Source organism: Hemibagrus wyckioides, linkage group LG10 (genome assembly GCF_019097595.1).
Source record: "Hemibagrus wyckioides isolate EC202008001 linkage group LG10, SWU_Hwy_1.0, whole genome shotgun sequence".
Lineage (NCBI taxonomy): Eukaryota > Metazoa > Chordata > Actinopteri > Siluriformes > Bagridae > Hemibagrus > Hemibagrus wyckioides.
This window is the reverse complement of record NC_080719.1, coordinates 9,944,604-9,965,707: the sequence shown is the minus strand read 5'-3', so window position 1 is coordinate 9,965,707 and position 21,104 is coordinate 9,944,604. Positions and strand designations below refer to the sequence as shown.

Sequence of the window (21,104 nt, the reverse complement as noted above, 5' to 3'; positions counted from 1 at the left end):
AGCAGAGATCTGACCGCTTGCTTGTTCCTTTGTGGGTGTCAGATGTGAGAAATGAAGTCCAGATAAAAAACCCCGCTCATTAACATGAGTGCCTGACGATCTTTAGTAAATGCCTGGTAAAGGTCATGGTGGTTTCTGGATGTAGTAGGTTTCGAGGCAGGCGGTTGGCAAATTGTTGGCGAGTTACAGACACAAATGGAATGAGAAGCACTGGAGTAAGGAACTTGACTAGGATAAAAATAAAAGGCGAGGTACAGCATCCAGTCATACACTGACTAGCGAATCCAGGACAACCCCAATGTGTGTGCACTAATTTACTCCAGCCATCACATAGCAATAAATTATAGTGAGCTAGTTAAGGGTATTCACACAGACAAACTAGAAAAGGATTCTAGTTATGGCTGTACCGAGTCATCCTCTACTAATGTAGCATACTGTGTGTGCTCCCTTGACAAAAACTCGGTTTCTCAATGCTCTGGAGTTTTGTACTCGCATCACACAAAACGTCTGGCTAGTAGGCGTGAGGGAATGTAATAGTCTGAAAATTTCAGTGTTTCTACGAGACGTATTACATAACTGTTTAATATGTGTATGAGTATGGTCTCTTGATGCCTGCATATGTCTCATCGTGGCATTAGTTATCATCTAGCATCTTTTTTTTTCTAAGCGTGTTTCACCACTAGTTGACCGCATTGTGCTAGCTTTACAATGTACTATAATTTGCTCGATTTTGTCAGTGACTTCATGTGCAAACAATCTGATATACAACATCGAGACAAACTCGTAAAGCAGCTGTACAACCATCTTTACTGTGCCGCAGATTGAACAGATTAAAACAACAACAACGGAACTGAAAGCGGAGACTTGGCTCGTGAAAGGAAAAGAATAACTGACGTTCGATGAGGCACGGGAAGCACGCGACAGACCAGTTACGCTAACACAAACATTAGCTTTACAAAGTACTATAAATTTGCTTGATGTCACCAGTTTGTTTTCAGATCTCTCATGTCCCTCATTCTGAACAGGTTGCATGTCATCTATACAATTTGTTTTGAGCAGAAAGCACTGGGACTTATACTTACAGTATCATTATGCCTCGCTCACTCAAGTCACCAGTCGCTATACTATAGCTAGTATTAATGGTTGCCATTGTAATAAGGTTTCAGTGGGTGCTGTAACTAGTATTCCACTTGACGACATCAGTTTTCTTGACACTAAAATGAAGCATTGGTGACAGTGTCAATCTGTAGTATACAGATATATATATATAGCTAGCTCTGGAAAAAATAAAAGATTTGAACCTTATTGAAAACCTCTGGAATGTCATCAAGAGGAAGATGGATGGTCACAAACCATCAAACAAAGCTGGGCTGTTTGCTTTTTTGCAAAAAGAGTGGTATAAAGTTCCCCAACAGCAATGTGAAAAACTGGTGGAGAGCATGGAGCCAAAACGCATGCAAATCGGGGTTATTCCACCAAACACTGATTTCTTAATGTTATTTAGCCAAAGCATTAACACAATTTGTTTACAAATTATTTGCATTTTGTTTTGAGTTATTAAAGCTCTGCAAATACTGCATGATCTTGGGTTATTTTGACGATGTCATTTCCTTTAAACAGAACAGAGTTTGTTTCTTCGGATGTTGAATCGACAGAAAAAGAAAAAAAAAGCTGATGACTGTTAACCCACTGAACTTATCTGAATGCGTGACAATTATATAAACATCTATCTCAGACACAAAATCCTTTCTCAGATTCCTAAACTTTTGATTATTTTCTTCAACCAATTTCAGTATGGAAAATTGCTCATTTTCTTCTTCGCCCCCAAACACACAGTGTAGAGTGTAAGAATATAGTGCACAGCATGTCATTTGAAACTCAGTAGGGCGGCAGGTCCTCGGGATTGGAGCCGAGAAGCCCTGCCCTATTGTACACACATCATTTAGCATGAGGATGTGCTAAGGGAAGCGAGCTACCGCACACTGTTTCTGCGAGGAGTTTAAGCTCGGGAGTTGTGAGTCGGTGTGTTAATGAGAGCAGACCCTGAACTAAGATTAGCAGAGCTTCTCTCTCTCTCCTACTAATTACTGCACAGAGAGAGACACCTGCAGGGCTGACAGGTGCCGCAGCCTCGGTACAGGGACACGGAGAAGGCGGGAGTGATGAAAGCAGGGATAAAGAGAAAGACAGAGGGAGTTAAACAGAAAATGGCGAACTGGGCTGAAGGATGGACTGTACCTTTGTCTGAGAGCGATTAGAAATGAACACTACACACAGCCGCACCAAGCACATCATCCTATCAGACCAGCGAACCTGAGGTTTTCTTCTTGTTTTTTTCCAGCATCTGGGTAAAAATTTTCTGCTCTTGTTTGTCCCAAAACAGTGATTTTTTTTTTTTCCCCATACAAAATCAAACAGAAATCTCAATCTTTGGATTCAATGATCTTCAGCTTTATCTTGTTAATGGTTGTGGATCTGGAGTCTAACCCAGGACCAGTGTGAGATGGGAATACACCCTGGATTAGGAGACAGTCCAGTCCAACACAGAATATCATTAAATAGGGCTGACTGACAAAAATCAAGATACATAAAGTCGCAATATATTTGTGATGTACTTTATTTAATTAGTAAATAAAAATACTAATTGAATTGTAAATTCTATAATAATAAGAATTATGCAAATGTTGCTAATATATAATTACACTGGAAGTTTATTTATTTATCAATAAATACCACTGACAAATGTATTATGTATAAATGTTTTCTTTTGTAAATGCGACACTTTATACTTACCAGACTATATAGGGGAGAGGGAGGAAGGAGAGAGAGAGAGAGAGAGGGAGGACGTACAAACATCAGAAAAGCCTATGAGAATCGTGATGTAATATCTTTTGTCATATAGTCCACACGCCTCTCACACAGTCAATCTACTTTCATAAGGCAGCAGGAAACCAGAGAACCCGGAGGCGACCCACTCAGACACACTGAGAACATGCAACAGACAGTAACCTGAGCTCAGGTTCGAACCCTGGAGCTGCGAGACAGCAACGCTATCCTCTGTGCCATCCTCCATCCCTACAAATTACCATAGTTACTGAAACACAGATTTGAAATGAGACACAGTTTATTAAACATTCATTAAACGTGTCTCGGAATAGGGCGGAATTGTGTAAATTTCATTTACATTCCTTCAAGCTCTGCATAGCATGTTAAGCAGTGAGCTCAAACTTATGACGCGATTCATACCTGTGAACCCTCTGTGATTAAACCTTCCCGTGCCACACTCCCGTACACTGAGCAAGGATAAAGGAAGAGACCCAGCGTGGGGGGGGGGGATTAACACTCTGGAATGAATGCACACAGCCCAGTGAACAGGAGCACAACTCCCGAGTTCGCCACTAAAGCGCTCCAAAATGGAGTAGTGGATGATAAACGTTCTGAAATCCCTCGCCAGAGGAGACGAGATCGAGTTGCAAATACAACCTGAGCTGGACTGAGCTGAATCAACACCTTGGCAGGGATTTATAAAAGGGAAGGGGGGGGATCACAATGCCTTTCCAATTCAGTAAACAAGTCCACTTTAAAGACAATCAATTTCCAAACTTTGCTGCAAGGTTTCAGAGGCAGGAAAATGTTTTTAACATCTCCCATGAAAACAACACTAGTCTGTTGTGTGCTTGCTGTATGGTAACCGCTGATTTATTGGTTATGAATAATTATCCAAAAAAAGAAATGGAAAAGCAGGACAGGCGTAAAAGTCATTATCTCATGCCTGTTGTGTTTAGGACGGAAACGTATTGCTGATGAAACACATTTCAATCTAAGGTATATGGGGACAAAGTAGTAAACACTTTTTTCAGAACATTTCTTACTAAGAAGCAGTTATAAGAATAACAGATGTGGATTTGACAGAGATGGAAATTGCATCTGATCTAATCATGGTGGACGAGTTGCCTGTGAAAGTCGCTCACGCTCTGTATCTCACCCGGTGTCCTGAGCACTTCTGATGGCATTCTGTTAAAATCTGAGTGGCCAAAAGTAATCATATACCTAATACAAAACTTAATTCATTAAAGTACATGTTCTACTTAAACTACTGGGTGTTTAGGACTCACTGTGAGAGAGAGAGAGAGAGAGAGAGAAAGAAAAAGAAAGAAAGAAGGAAAGAAAGAAAGAAAGAAAAGAAAGAAAAGAAAGGGAAGGAAACACACAGCTAGAAAGAAAGCAAGTCTGATGGTGTTATGTGAATGCTGAGTTGCCACATCTGCTGAAAGTCATCGTATCAACAAAAAGTCTATTGAGGTGCGTGTCCTAATTAAACCGTTCAAGACAGACTGAATAAAAGACAGGCAGAATGTATTGATCGGGTAAGAGAAATGTTTCATCACATGAGAACTATTGTCATAATGCATGAAAAGCAAGAGCTTGATCTAAAGAGAGGGAGATAAAAACCTGATGTAAAATCCAGGTTGCTGACACCAGGATTACTCGCTGCCTAATGCAGTCCACACTGAGCACAAAGCACTGAAACTTAACGCTCTTGAATCAAGAAAATTAGCCTGATCTCACGTTAAGCTGCAGAGAAGCAGTTTCACACGCTACGCTCTTTACAGAGTCATTGTATTGCAGAGACACGGTTTGCGTTTCTAGACATGTCCGACGGACAGGAAAGTTCCTACTCTCATTTGTTTCGCTGCACTTGATTTGACTATTTAAAATGATGGCTCGATGGTTTAATAGCATCCTTTGACAACTTGGCTGAGGGCTCAACGAGAACTCGAACTACTTTAAAGTCCAGAAGTAAAGCCATCAGTGCAAAAAGTTATGATATTTAAAAGAAGCATCACACAAAGATTCTTAATGAAATAGTATAAAGTGAGGAATAACAACAGACTGTTACACTAGATAGATAGAGAGAGCTAGATAGAGAGACGGAGAGATAGATAGAGTTTCGTTTCTTGATATTTTACAGAGTGCAGTTTGTGGTCTGCTTTGCTCTGAACATTAAATCACATCATCTCTTTCTTTGCATCGTATCGAGCTTTACATCCTGTGTTTTATCAGAACGATATCAGACACCAGTATCGGTATCGAGGCGTCCCTAGCAGACGAGGGCGCCTCGACTGACTTTCACTACATAAATAGAGCGTGTAGGTTATCTATAGGGACGTCACTCCAAATTTCAAATCCAGAAAGGTCCATTAAAAACGACGTAATTGCACATGGACTAAATCTGTTCGTGAACACTGGTCTAGACAAGTAAACAAAAGAGCAAAAGCAAACAGCAAAATGGCAGGCAACTAATCATTAGATACAACAGAGCTTTAATTATGTCTGGAGTGACTTAACTAAACGTCCTAATTTTATGCAAATTATATACATGAGAAAAGTAATACCTGGGTATAGAACATTTCAAACTAAACAACACACTACACTGAAAAACAAATCCCCAAAAATCTGGACAGTGCATGTCCTTAAGATACAAACTGGAGGCAACTTTGGCAACACGTCACCTTCCAGTGTCAACACAAGCCAAGTCTGCTTCAATTCAGTGAAAGAGAGACTCTTTGGGTATACTGAACCATACTTCTCTTTTCTCCCTCTCTCTCACACACATCCAACACCTTGAGCAAAGCTGGCACAATTTCAGTAGGAGAAAAAACGATTCGGGGAAAGGTGTTGGGTGGCGATATGCTAATGTTTAAAAAGATTAGCACGAACCTCGACTTTGAGCTAAATTCACTGCTTGGTGAGTTAATATAGTCTGACGAGGTTCAAAAATTTTCAGCCTTTGTTTGAGCGCTGAGAATTTTTGCCCCCCAAAGTTTTCAACTATAATCTACCTGCTAATGCAATGCAATGCAATATGGATGCGCAGAGGCAGCATGACATTTTAAATAAAGAAGCTATTAATTACTAGATGCTTTACTGCCAACGAGCTCAGCGTTATGCATGAGGAGTATGTGCTGCACAGCTAGTCGCTAATTCCGCTGATTGCAGACCTGTTTTTCAGTGTGTATAGCCTGCAATGCAAATAAAGAACTGTGACACTTGTCTAACAGCATAGGAGGATCTGTTTCACCTACATGTATCATGTCAGTGTATTGGGAATAAATAATATACATAAATACATAATCGGAGCAAATATAGAGTGGAGATGATGTTTAAGTGATTTTGATGCAAATTACTACCTTGGCAAGTCGCAGAAAATACACAAAGTACATATTACGTTTTGGTGACGGCTCCTTCATTTATGAGGTTTTATTACATTATCAGTAGACATACAGCAATGAGGATGTCTCAGAGTGTGTAAATGCATCAATGAAATTTGAACTCTCCTCCTTCTGTCACTCACACAGAACCACAGGACAGCTGTTCCTCCAATTAGTGCTGCAGATTGGATGCAGGACATCTGACTCCTTACTGACTTCAAGGCTACAAGCTTATTATCAGTGAGACGCTATGCATATCTAAGTCATGTCACCTTACACCATCATTATTCAAAATAAATAAAGGTTATAAATATCACAGATATGTGAACATGTTACTGCACGAGCGTGCACCGTTTTTGTGCTCACAACATTATCTGGCACTGGTTGACATCCGCATTAAATTGCCTGTCAGTGGTCATATGAACTGGACATGCAGAGTGCGTAGAAAACCCACCCTTTAGCATGACTCCGGTTGCCAAGTTTAAAGCCTCACAAATTTCCACTTGTCAACTCGCTGAACAGCAAGCGATGATGAAGATGGCCTTAAAAGTCTGTGTGTTTGTGTGTTTTAAATCTAGGACTCAGTTTCTCAGCAACACTCTCTCTCTGTTAAGACTTTGTAGTGTGGATATGCAGACAGACTGATGGCTGGCACTGTATTGATTTGTGAGAGATCGATAAAGATCAGATCTCCAGACTCGTTTGTTGCAGAATTTCCCACAGACGACTACGCGGCTCTAATTACACATTCTCACGACTCGACTTGGAGTTAATCTGGATTTTTTTAATTCAAGGCTTTGGCCACAGCGATATTTAGGCCTTTTGTGCAGTTTTATATTTAACTTCTATATCACTTTCAGCAATAGACAGACATGAGACCACACAAAGGAAACCACACAAATAAACAGCATAATTTATCACACATGATGATGATGATGAACTTTATCTTGTGGCTGGGACATCATGAATCAAGCATCTTGATATTCGCATGCCGAGTGTCTTCGGTAAGGCGGTCTCTAATACAAAAAGAGCTCCCTAAAGACTTCCCGCTGTGTGGATGGCAGATCAAGACTGATCGTCAAGCATAATAAACAGGTTGAAAGCTGAGTTTCATTGGTCTTGGGTTATCTGTAGACATTAAAGACGCCTAGCCAGCTGAGCTTAATGCCTAAATTAAAGATATTTCATCAATTTAAGGATTTATCATGCTATAGTAACTCCCGCTGATACGTTTACAAATGACTGCCATATCATTAACGCTGAAATACTAGCAGCTCTGTTACGCGTCACATCCTCTGTTCATCACCACAACAGTGTACATTAGGCACACATCATATATCGGTGCATTTATTTATTTATTTCAACTACAAGTGTGAGTAAAGGCACTATACGTATTATATTCCTAGCAACCTTGTTAACAGGAGATCTATAAAGCTTAAAAGCTTATAAAGATCTATAAAGCTTTTTCACATTAATGCTCACCATTTGACCTGGTCATCCTTTCTGGAATGTTGCTGACCTGGAATTCCTGCTCTATAGATAGATATAATACCACTACACACACATGCAAACTTACCAGCACCACTTGTATAAGATATATATATTTTAATGAAGCAAAAGAGAAAGTGCTTGTTCATTGTCTGATGGTCATTACTGCGAATAAGTTCTCTGCAGCACCAATATTTCACTGAGGCCCAAAATATCCAAATGAGCCTAGCCATTTTTGCAGAATCAATCACAACATTATTAGACATGTGGTTGGATGAATTCACTGAATACATTAAGAGGCTCATAATCTTGTTCTTTCGGCTGTTCCCTGTTCGGGGTCGCCACAGCGGCTCATTTGGTCTGCACGTTTCGGTTTGGCACAGGTCTTACCTTTGGTCTTTCATTCCTGAAGCAACCCTCAATTTTAATCAAGGCTTGGGACTGATACTGAGAGTCAATTCTTCAGTGGCTAGGTTAGCGACATGCCTGGGAATCAAACCCCGGGCCGCGGCAATGATAGTGCGGGATCCTGCTGCTGGACCACCAGGAGGCACATTCAGATGCTAATAATACAAGATTTTCCCCCCTCTTGTAAATTTAATGCCAGGTCTCCAAATGCATCCGTTTCATAACCTTTTATGATGCTTATTATGTACTTGAAATGTAAAGTAAGGCCTAAATGGGTTCCTGAGTGGCCCTCTTGATGTGTAATGGTTCTTGTTTATAAGGAGCTCTACGTGGAACTTTTTCTGAAAGCGTTCACTTCAAGGACAAGAAAATCTCTTTAAAGCAAACGTCTCACTGCCATGAATGCTGTTAATGACACCAACATGTGCTAATGAATATAATCCAGCTATACAAACATTAGCTTTCAAACAGTAAGACACTAATAGAATAATACACTATATGGTCAGAAGAATTTTTCCGCCCTGGTCAGCAGTAAATGCTACAATTGTGAAATGGCAGAGTCTTGTGAAGAGGTAGAGCACACGAACTCCGAGCTGGCTGCCAAGTGTGGAAATGCACCGCATGTTAAAATCACCCCTCTCCTGCTGCATCTCTAACTACTGAGCTCCAAACTGCCTCTGGAGGAAACACCAGCACAAGAACTTAGTGCCAGGAGCATCATGAAATGAGTTTCCATGCCTGACCAGCTGTGGAATAAGCAACAAGTTTCAAAGATCACTCCAGTGACGTGACGCAAAGCAAACCACCTGGAGCACGTAGAAACATGATCTCTGGAGCCATGAATCATGCTTCACTATCTGCCAGTATGATGGACGCATCTGTGCTTGGCGAACGACAGGAGAGATTCTGCTACATGCCGAAATGCATATTGCCAACAGTAATGTATGAGGGGTAAATGGTCTGGGGCTGTTTACAGGGTTTGGGTGTCTTAGCTCCAGTGTAGGTTAATGTTTATGCAACAACATTACAAGCACAGTTTAGACAATTGTATGCTTCTGACTTTAGTGCAACAGTTTGGAGAAGGACCCTGTGCAAAAAGACACGTGCTGTGTCCCAATACACCTACAATCCGTCCTAAATAGTATCCAGGATTAGAGTTAAAATGAGTATCGCAATTTCTGGTAGATTTCTCACACAAAGAAGGCAGAGTTTTGTGACGGTTTGCTTTGGCCTGCAAACATGGCGAACAAAAATTTAGAAAAATAAATCAAGGGAATAGTAAATTAAATAATCTAGCATTATTATTGTTATAAGGCTATTATTATTATATTCTAGTATAAGGAATAAAAAATGAAATGCAATGAGGAGTGTGTTTGTTGATGTAATGTGTTAGTATATTTCAGTACTTGTGACACTCAAAAGTATGTACCTTTTCTTCATGAAAAGAGCTTTTAGTACTTTTACTGGATAGAATAAGTGGGTGAATTGGGACACTGCAGCTGTCTGGGTTTAGTGCAGACCCCACTCAATGCCTCAACCCCACTCAACACTTTTAGGATGAACTAGAACATGCTGAATGCAAGCCAGGCCTTCTTGTCAAATCAGTGCATGACACTGCTGTGTGTCATTCCTGGACACTGATGACTCATAAGGCTATTAAATGGTGGGAGAATTTCACTGGACTCCACCAGCTTGGTCAGTAATCTTCAAGTGATGTTGTGATTGTACTCACTTTGTCCTGAGCACCTGCCAGGCGGCCTCGATGTCCGCGTACAGGTTCTTCTCGGACGGTTTCCCGGTGCTCACTCCGTACCCGGAGTAGTCGTAGGAGAAGACGTTGCAGTTGATGCGCGAGCCCAGGCCGATGTAGAAGCTGCACATCTGGCCGAGGTCCACGGCGTTCCCGTGCGAAAACAGCAGCGTGTAGCGGCTACTGGGTGCGCAGCGGACGAACATGCACAGCACGCGGTTGCCGCGACTCGTGCGCGTGCCAAACACCTCCACGGCGTCCAGCTCGCGCTGGGAGTACTGCCAATCCGCGCGCTCGGTCAGGTGCAAGCTGCACGCGCCCTCAGCATCCGTGTGCACCGAGTACGTAGGCTCCGGAGGCAGGAAGGCCAGCTTAGCGGCGATGCGGCTCGGGCAGGGCGGGCAGCAGAACAGCCAGCAGAGCTCGCCCAGAGAGAAGCCGTTCATTCTCGGGCCTTGCTCAGGCATTGATGCGTTGTACTACTAACGTTAAATCGCAACGCACGAGAGGGGAAAAAACTAAGCTTTGTTAAAGACTAATTTAGTAATCTAGTTAATTAGTACTAAGCTAGGCTGAAAGCAAACAAGCTAATAAGCTCGCCGACACAGCGTTAGCTAGGTACCTCTGTAGGTTTTCGCTTTCTAACGCCTCTTGATTCATTCAAAACGCTAACAACTATCGAGTAACATCTTAAGATCTGTGCTTACCGCAAATACGACGTTGCTAATGAAAGCCTCCGACCCTTTAAATAAAAGAAAATCGATTCCAACAGTAAGTTAGCCTAGCTGTACACAATGGAAGCAGCCATTTCTCCTGCTACACTTAGGCCAAGTATAAGACTTCCGGTAGAAGCGGAAATCCTGTCCTGCCGGAAGACGATGACGTCGCGACTCGGTGCTAGAGTGAAACGTTAAGTATTTATTTTTGTCTTAACAAGAAAGAAGGCCCTGAGCTTTCACTTTATTTATTTTGTATTAATCTAATCATTACTGCCACGTTAAACGTTGTGTTTATCTTTTTTCTGAAGAGGGAAAAAGTAAAAAGCTTTAAATTTATTTATTTATTTATTTATTTATTTATTTATTTATTTATTTATTATTGGGGGTTTTTTTTGGGGGGGGGGTACTTTTCCATAAAATATTTTTAACATTTTAAAAATGCTTTAGATATCAAATATTCATAAATCCCACAAAGTGAAAAAAAAGCACACTGCTGTATAAATGTTAATATGGACAGAGTCAACCTTGAAGTACAAGCTATGCTACAGGCTGTGTACTCAAAAATCGTATTCAGTTTCCTTAATAATTATTCTAAAAATAAGAACAACGTGTGCAGGTATAATTTTTTGAGGTGGTTAAAATAAATTTTTAATATCCAGAAGAACACAGTTTGGACAATGGGTGGTTATAAAGCATGTAGTAATACACATTAGCAGCACATCAGGCACTAACATCTGTCTTGAAACAAAATTTTAGTACTGTCTACTTGGTACCTGCTGATTTAGTTGATCAGTCTTTAATTTTAGTCCCAAATAAATTTGAAATGATATAAGAAAACAATCAAAGCAGAAATCCGAGAGCTGTTTGTAATAAGTATTGTTTCAGAGTCAGTGTAATCTCAGATTCCTGTTCTTGGCTGAAAGGAGTGGAAGCTTACGTGATCTTCTGCTGTTGTAGTCACAAGGTTTGATGTGTTGTGTGCACTGAGGTGCTTTTCTGCTCACCATGGATGTAAAGAGTGGGTATTTGAGATACAGTAGCCTTCCTGTCCGATCGAATCAGTCTGGCATTTTCTTCAGACCTATCTCATCTCACTACCCACAGAATTGCATTCACTGGATGTTGTTTGTTTTACACTCCAATCTATCTAAACAACAGAGACTTGAAAATCCCAAGAGACCAATCATTTCTGAATTACTCAAACCAGCCTATTTGGCACCAACAACCATGCCAAGTTACTGATGTCCATTTTTCCCCCCATTCTGTTAAATGTGAACCTTAAATGAAGTTAAATTATTTTAGATTCTTCATTTCTTCTAGTGTATTTGTCATATTTTTATATTCTAGTTTTACATTTTATTTAAATGATTTCTTATATTTTATTTTCTTGTTTTACATTTTATTTAAATTGTATTTCTTATATTTTCTATTCTAGGTTTACATTTTTATTTACATTATAGGACAAAAACATTTCACTTCACAAAAACATGTCATACTGTGCATGAATGTGTATGGAACAAATAAAATTTGAGTTTTAAGTGTTTGACGTGTATCTGTATGATTTTTTGTATTGTGCTGCTGCCTCATTTTTGGCTGATAATTGGATAATTGTGACTAATATACACAATAAATTCCCGTATTAATTAAATTATTTTAATCATTTCACGGTAAATGGTTTAAAGCAAAAATGTTGCAATTATTGAAATTATTAGTGGAACCATTTTATTTTGTTTGTTTGTCTGAACCAGTGTAACCCTGAATGTACTATGTAATGCTCTTGTCTTGATTGTATACTTGCTCTATTTAACAAAATAAAGCACTGCTCTAAGTAAAATGCTGCTTAATCAGGACTCTGGGTCACAGAGATTCAGGTTTAGTAAGTACATCAGCTCTGTGATACATGGTATCATATTAGCACTCAATAGATCATATGTCACTCTGACCTCTGGAGCATCATCCCAACTGTGGAACAAAAATCTAAACTCACTCTGTAACTAAAAATGTTGAAATAAATAATAACTACGTTCATCTAAAACAACTACATGTACTATGCAAAACATAATATCATTGTGGTACATACCTAACTAATTGATTTACATGAATGACATCCTAAAGTATCATTATGTCCTTAGTAAAATAAAGTTCTTTCTGGGTTAATGGAAGGGAAATGGAACTATTACTAAGCCCATGATATGAATTAATGTGATGATTTTTGAATAACAAGGATAAATGTTTATTTTTAAAGACTCAATCTTTCCCCAGACTCTCAATCTGTGCTTCATTGTTTTTTCATAGGCTTGTCTAACTTAATATTCTCACCACGGAGAAGCCAAGAAATCAGCAGGCGCTTTGGACAAAATGTTAAAACCACAGTAAGCAATCAGACATTCAGATTCAAAGGCATAGTTGGTAAAGGACCAGGGCTGGAACACTGTTTCTTTCAGATTATATAAGCAATACATTGAGTGTGATCTCCAGGCTTGTGACAGGACAGATGGATGAGCTATGCGAAGGAATGAACCAGTGCACATCTCGGATTGTTTTTAGATTTCAGATCCTTCGGTCAGAGACTTTGGGTTCTTCGGTCACAGTCCACTGAAAGAAACAACAGTCTGCGCTTTGGATTTCAGCAGGCATTTTCCCGGACTGACTTTAATTTGTTTCTTGATGTATTTGAGTCCTCGGTGTAGTGGTATATGGATTGTCTCACAGAGGCCTCCTGTTTTACTAGTTTTCCACAAGCACCTCAGGCCCCTATGTGTTATTACCTGTGAGTGCAGCAACAAAAATCTTACAACAAGCAAAATAAAAAGGAACTGTTGGTTTAATCAGATTTCCAGAGGTAACACCTATTTATTGCAACTTATTATCAGAACAGATGCTCTTTTATAACCTAGCAGATTATAATGTTTATGCTATTTCAGCACTTCTCTTTTATCTCTCACACATGCACCGTCTGCTGCGAATAAATTAAAGTTATATTCAAAAAACCTCGAGTCAGGAGGTTTATTTTTATCTCTGGAGTGTGCAAAGTAAGAAGTATCAATTCTACTTGTGAGAATCAAATGTTTTCTAAAGAGTAGTACTTGAAGGAAAAAATGATGTTTGATCCTTTGGAAATATCAGTGAGCCTATATTCTGACTTCTAATAGATCATGACAAAAAGGCATTTGTGGTGAAATCCTTATCAAAGGTTGACAACTTTAGATTACGACAAATTGCTGTGTGTAGTAGAGCCACTTTTGCTAGATTGCTGAGTCCGAGTGTGTTGTAAGAGGCACTCGAGATCTCGGCATGCACTTGCGCAATTGCGTCTCGTTCTTCCATTTGTACTCGGATGTCCCTAGTAAAGGTCAACTGGGATTTAACGACAGGAAGTGAAACAACAGGTTGTAGTGGGAAAAGAATGGGGAGAAATGACCAATCTTCCTGTCATCCATTTTTTTCCTGCATTTGTTCTCACTTCTTCTATTTTAGCATGAGTCTCAGCAGTGTCCCGTTGCATAGTACTTAATTGAACTTTGGTGAACTAACACAAAGTCTCTGTGTTCTTTCTGTATGCTGTGAACTTTTGTGCAGACAGTAAACTATTCTATTATATTTACTATGGGTCAGGTTCAGTTTGGGTTCCAGTCTGTGCAGAGGTTTGCATGGTCTCTATATGTTTGTGTGGGTTTCCTCCGGGTTCTCGAGTTTTCTACTGCCAGTAGGTGGGTTGCCAGCTCTAAAATTACCCCTATTTGTGAATTTGTATGTATTTGTGGTGCCTTGTGATGGACTGGTATCCCATTCAGGTTGTATTCCTTCATGCTCACTGCTCCCAGGATAGCCTCTGGATCTAACCGAATATGGTGCTTTGTAAAAAATAAATTGTTTGAATGAATATTTACTGTGTGTTGCTATTATACTCTTTCATTATTTTTCACTATTTCACAATTACATCTCTCCCTCATAAGATTATATCGTTTGTATTCTGAGTGGCAGATCATGCCTAGAGTGTAGCACCTCTGAGTACTAGCATTACTTTATCTGGCTCTGTCTCATTTGTAACTAGAGTACAAGCAAATGTTCTTTATTTTTCCAAATGAACAAATCTAGAGTTATGTGCAGCCTAAACCTCCTTCAACTGTACCCTGATCGGCCATTGCGGATCACAACTCTTTTTTCTTATTTGGCTCCCTAGTATTTTCCGTATTTCATTAACATAACAAGACACAGATCTCCAGATGGCCTTGCATTAATGGCTTTGTGCAAATGAAGAGCAGTTGCCCGAGAGCTCACGTTAACAATGACCAGAATGCTCAGGGGCCAACTGCTAAACAAAACAGAGACGGCAATAACGACAAAAGGCTTCTGGATGGTTTAGAGCAGCGCTGGTGGGAGCCATCTAGCGTGATGAGTCAAACCTGGACAAAACCCACCTGATTCACGTCCTGCTTTTGGGAGCATAGCAACCCAAAACTGATACTTTTTCACAAACAAACAGCATTCTTGGATGTTCTCTAAGAGCCGCTTTGGCACAGTAGTGCTTATTTAAGTGGTGAGCGGTGGCTCTCAGCTATTACTGCCTCTGGAAAGGCAGATCTATGTGTTTTTGGAGATTAAAAACAGGAATACATGAGAACCGGCTCTCTTGGGTGCTAAAGTGCTTTCTTTGAAGCTAGCAAAAGGTTATTGCTAGTGGAAAGATCCAGTGAGAAAGGCACTGTGGGGCTACCATTCATCTGAACAATGCTGGAAGGCTTGATTGGGCCTCTGCATATGTGCACTTCCTTTCAGAGTGAACCGCTCCATGGTTTTGAAGGAAACCTTGGGACTTTGAGGCAGCAGAATGAGACACAACTCACAATTAGGATTATATGCTCCATCAAACTTACTGTAAGGCTTACACATACCTTCTTCCCACCATTGTGTCCGAGAATTAACTCATTTTATGCCCAAACTCACAATTGTTTGATTCAGATTCCCATGCTTACCAATGAAAACATTGTCATTTCCTAGGATAAAGACGTACAAGAAGTATGTGTCATTAAAGCTGGAAGACTCTTTTTTTTTCCATTCAAATAATTGGATTTGTTTATTTTTTAGGTGGCACAGTGAGTAGCCTTGCCATTTCACAGCTCTAGGATCACTAGTTATATCCTGACAGCGGAGTTTCACACATTCACACCCAAATGAGTTTCCTCCATGTTCCTCTGGTTTCCTTTTCCCTCTTCCCATAGAACATTTCCGTCGAAGGACTGGCTACTGTAATGGAGTGACTAAATAGACTGACTGGGCGAAAGTGTTTTAATGATGCCCTGCAATGAATTGTCGTCCCACCCAAGCCTTGGGTCCAGTGTTCCTAGGATATGCTCCCAATCCACTGTGACGTTGACCAGGATAAAGGTTAGTGAAAATGAATGAAGGTGTATTTCCTGAGCACTTGAAAACAAAAGAATGAAATCATAGGTTTAAAAGTGACTATTAAAGTAGTGTTTTGTGCTGATTTGAATTGGAGAAAAAAAACTCTGCTCTTCCCTTTTCTGTTCTGGTTTTAAATCAGGTTGCATCCTCTGTCCAAAGTGGATATGTAGCAACCACAGGAGATTTCTCACTCAGAAACTTCAACCTCCTGTTCAAAAGTAGTTATGCAGATTCAAAGCACTGATTTACATTTCTTGCATAATGTGGGGTCCATTCTTGGTCCATTCTTGATCTCATTAAACACCAGGGTTTAGTGCTCAAACCCTGATTAAATGCTCATACAATCGTTATCTATTTCCAGACTACTAGTCTACATACTGGTTACCCCTCACATGCTCACAGAGCATCAGAATATTGCTGCTCACCTGCTTCCTGACCTTCAAGAATCAAAAACCAAATAAAAAAATTCCTCTTCTTGCATTTCAGTAGCCCAAAGTGCTCTATGGCACATTAACTGCAAATCTTCGGAACAAAGCACTTGTTTGAATGTCTTTCTTTTAGACTGAATATGCTCAGTAAGGCAAGATCACACTACGTTTAGTGTCCTGTTTCCTCAGTGGTGCAATAATCTTTCTCTTCCAATCCAAATGGCCAGTTGTAACCAATCCTTCCAAAAAAGCCTGTAAAATAAATCACTTCTTTGTATTTCCCTGTATTGGCATTTATTGCTTATGCACTCCATTCTGGCTCCACAAACAGCTTATGTCTCTGGTTATGAACTTACTTACCACATTGCAGAAAAACACATTTTTTAAGCACTTTATATCACTGAAGCTTTTATCTGTTTTTACTTTTTGTAAACCTGATGATAAATATAAATAAAAAAATCAACTTATTCCTTAAGGGTTCTTTGGATATTTTAGACATTGAACAACATTAAATATTTTTCTAAAATAGAGGTTCTGTATATTAATTAATATAAATTCTAGGAAAGAAAAGAGGGACTACTGTGTCTCAAGTACAGGTTTTCTGAGGGGGTTAAACTAAAGAATCCCTAAGCTTGCTATGGAAGAGGTTTTTTTCCAAGGGTGGACATATTTCTCACGGTAAATGCATTAAGATTTACATCAATACATTCACCAGATGCTTATTTCCTAAACAAGTCAGTAAGGCAATGTCCCAATTATGGAAGATCACAGAATCAGCACAGAGCTGAGCAGCTGAGGGTTAAAGGTCTTGCATAAGGGCCTGAAAGTATCTCCTGAGATTTGAACACAAGCTCCCAGTCAGACCCTGATTGTGCTGATTGTCACAGCAGAACTGCTGAGCTACCACTTATACAAGAGATGGAATTTATTGATCTGTATTCTGTTTCTATATTAAAAATCCACTTTAGGCTGATTTAGGAGAGATCCTACACCTCGCCAGCTGAAGTCCACTCTCAGTATGGCTGCTTAAGACAAATAGCACTGTCCAGAAAAACTAGGGCACATAAAATTGTCAAAGGCACCTTTGTTTTGCAAGTTAGGATGAGGACCTGCTGGGGTGAGGATATGTAGTACTGGCAAGAACACTATCACTGATTTTTTATTATTTTGCTTTTAGAAGTTTCCAAATAGCTCATGTGATATATAGCTCTGACACGTCGCTGGAGATGATATTTATGCTATACTGCAGTACGATCTATCTGGGTCAGATAGAGCTCCAAATGCTACAGGCAACGACTATAAACAAGTTTCTGAATATATTTTAGAGTGACGAAAAAATTAGGCTACGGAATGTGCAAATGGGTAAAATAATTATTCATGAAGGAATCGGTGCTACAACGGTTATAAAAAGTCTAAACGTTCATGTTAAAATGACAGTTTTGTGATTAAAAAAATACAATAACCTGGTTGCATAAGTTTGCACATCCTTTTATAATCAGAGAGGGGGCTGTGTTCAGTATGAAGCAATCACATTCAGCCTCATGTTCAATAGTAATTATCATACAGCTGTTATCAGAGAAATTATTCTGATTAACCCTAAAATAAAGTTTAGCTGTTTCTGTAGAATTTTCTTCTTCATCCGACTGCTGAAGCCATAGTCTAGAATGAGTTTACAAAGCATTCATGGTATCTCATTTCTTGAAAGGTATCAAATAGGAGAGGGGGATAAAAGAATTTCTAAAACATTGGCTGTACCATGGAACACTATAAATGCTTTATCAACAAACAGAGAAAATGGAGCAACATAGTGACAGATAAGATCAGGACATCTTACCAAAATTACAAGAAAAGTAAAATACAGGGAAAAAATTTAACAGAAAGCTTTCAACAGACCTAAAATAACATTAGGAGTTGCATGAATGTCTGCCAAGTCAAGTCAAGAAGCTTTTATTGTAATTTCAACCATAAATACACTATATTGGCAAAAGTTTTGGGACACCCCTCCAAATAATTGAATTCAGGGGTTGTTTTTCAGGGGTTGGTCTTGGCCCCTTAGTTCAAGTGAAAGGAACTCTTAATGCTTCAGCATACCAAGACATTTTGGACAATTTCATGCTCCCAACTTTGTGGGAACAGTTTAGGGATGACCCCTTCCTGTTCCAACATGACTGCACACCAGTGCACAAAGCAAGGTCCATAAAGACATGAGTGAGGGAGTTTGGTGTGGAGGAACTTCCTGATGTCAACCCAATAGAACATCTTTGGGATGAATTAAAGCTGAGACTGCAAGCCAGACCTTCACGTCCATCATCAGTGCCTGACCTCACAAATGCGCTTCTAGTGGAATAGTCAAAAATTCCCATAAACAGACTCCTAAACCTTGTTTAGGAAGGGGTCATCCCCAAACTGTTCCCACAAAGTTGGGAGCATGAAATTGTCCAAAGAGTTCCTTTCACCGGAACTAAGGGGCCAAGTCCAACCCTCTTAAAAACAACACCTGAATTCAATGATTGGAGGGGTGTCTCAAAACTTTTGGCAATATAGTGTAGCTGACGCAGTACACAGTGAAATGAAACAATGTCTCTGTAGAACCATGGTGCTACATAAAACAACATAGAACAACATAAAACAACATAGAGTTAAGGACTAAACTTTACTCTCTGCATCTGATTACTATCTGCACATGACAACAATCATATACTTCACATGTATATGATTGATGTCATGTAAACTATTGGGTGGTGTGGCTAGATGTACAGAACATCCAAGCTCAACTAAATTACCCCAAACCTAGGGCAAACTGTGTTATGGTTTAATGAGACCAATTTGGTTGCAAAAAAAAAAACAAAAACCATAACACTGCCCATCATACCCAAGAACACCATACCCATGGTGCAGCCGCATGAGGTTTTTGGTTTCTGAACTGGGGTTTTTTATGAAAGTTGGGGGAATCATGATACCCTTGCTACAAATACCAGTCAGTTTTAAGCTGAAGATAAAATGAATTTCACCTTGCAACATGACAATGAGCTAAAGCATACATCCAAATCAACAAAGGAATGGTTTAACAAAAGTAGATCAATGTTTGTGAATGAGCTAGCCAGAGCCCAGACCTGAATCCAGCTGAAATCTGTGGGGTGTCTTGAAGCAGGCTGTGCACAGCAGATGCCCTTACAATTTGATGAATCTAGAATGTTTTCCAAGAAAGTGGGGGATAATTTGACAATCAAAATGGATTCAATTTGCAAATGTAATCAATTATCTAAGACATTTTTGGTGTCCAAAATTGACTTCCTTAGTTGTGTACTGAAGCTATATAAAATTCTACTGGCTACTGGCTTCCTTATAACTTCCATTTTCTATCTTTTAGAGGTGGTACCCAGGAGTACCAACAGATACCAAACTGCACTAAGAGAAAAAAAGTGGCCTTCCTCCCAGAAGCTATAGAATATAACACATTTGACTCATTGCTTTAGTAGAAATCTAATCAAGCAAATTGCAATTGAACACCGGGAATGCTTAGCTCATGTTTGCAGTTCAGAGACCTTAGGCTAAAGGCTAGAGATGTTTTGTACAACTTGTGGAGAATGGTGGAATTGGATACAGATGAAGGGATTTACTCGCATGCTCTAAATCATGCATGTAAATCCTTCCATCCATTTTCTGTACAGCTTATACTACATAGGGTCATGGGAAGGATTCGGGGCACAAGGTAGGGGACATGCTGGATAGGGTGTGGTAATCCATCACAGTCTACTATTTAGTCTACAATGCATGTGTTAAACTTGTGGAGGAAACTAAAGTATACACAGGAAGAACCACTAAACCCAGAGGTGTGAGGCAAACATGTAAATTTTAAAGTGGATGTAAATCTTTGAAGTGGATAAAGACCTTTTATGTGATCAGTGATCATTTCCTAGAGAATAGCCTCTTAAGACATTGAGTATTATGTTGTTCAAACTGTTATTCTTCATAAACCTTTTCATAAATCCTAGCGATTAGCATGAATGAGCTTCATAATCACTTTTTTGGGGTTGTTGTAAGCATACATTTATGGAGTCTCGGGCAGATACATGAGCTTAAGGCAGGCTTTAAATCATGATATTTCTCTTCTTTTGGCTTGCTTTTCTCAGATTAAATCCCAGAATTGAAACAGAGATAATACTGGCTCTTAGCTCTGAGTTGCTCAGGTGTATACTTGGATTGGATTTAGATTTTAGATATAAGCATGCCAGATAAATAAATGTGTTGTATTCTACTAAGTTTATCCTCAATGTTCAGGTTTTGGTTCAAAAGTGGAACTGCCAGTTTCTATTTCACATTTAAGAACAGACCCAGAAATGATGGTTTCTTGTCCATTTTCCACTAGCCGTAAGCTTTTATGCACTTTTCTGAAAACAACATTCAGAAACAATAAGTTTGCAATCTGATTGGCCTGCCGGATGTCTGTGTGCACACACTTCTGCATGTATTCAGTTCTTCATGAAGAAATACTTTTGAAACAGTTTAATAATGAGGTCCAGTCAGTGGTTTGGATACAAGTTCACAGCTCCCATAGTTACAACACATAGTGAGATAGTGGCACAGTTGCACCACATAAGACAATATTACACTTTTGTTTCACACAGTCTGTAAATATAAAACTTCATATCTTGCAACTGCAAGCTAATATTGTGACTTTTTAATCTTTTAT

At 39.5% G+C, this 21,104-nt stretch overlaps 1 protein-coding gene across 1 annotated transcript in view; it reads right to left on the bottom strand.

Annotated features, from left to right (window-relative positions):
* The window catches only part of abhd17c (abhydrolase domain containing 17C, depalmitoylase), a 44,053-nt gene extending 33,356 nt beyond the window's left edge, over nt 1-10,697 (bottom strand). The window contains exon 1 of the mRNA XM_058401282.1: nt 9,841-10,697. Within this exon, the coding sequence (XP_058257265.1) occupies nt 9,841-10,325 (485 nt within the window). The 5' untranslated portion in view covers nt 10,326-10,697. The remainder of the gene's footprint in view (nt 1-9,840) is intronic.
* Nucleotides 10,698-21,104: the final 10,407 nt, after the last annotated feature.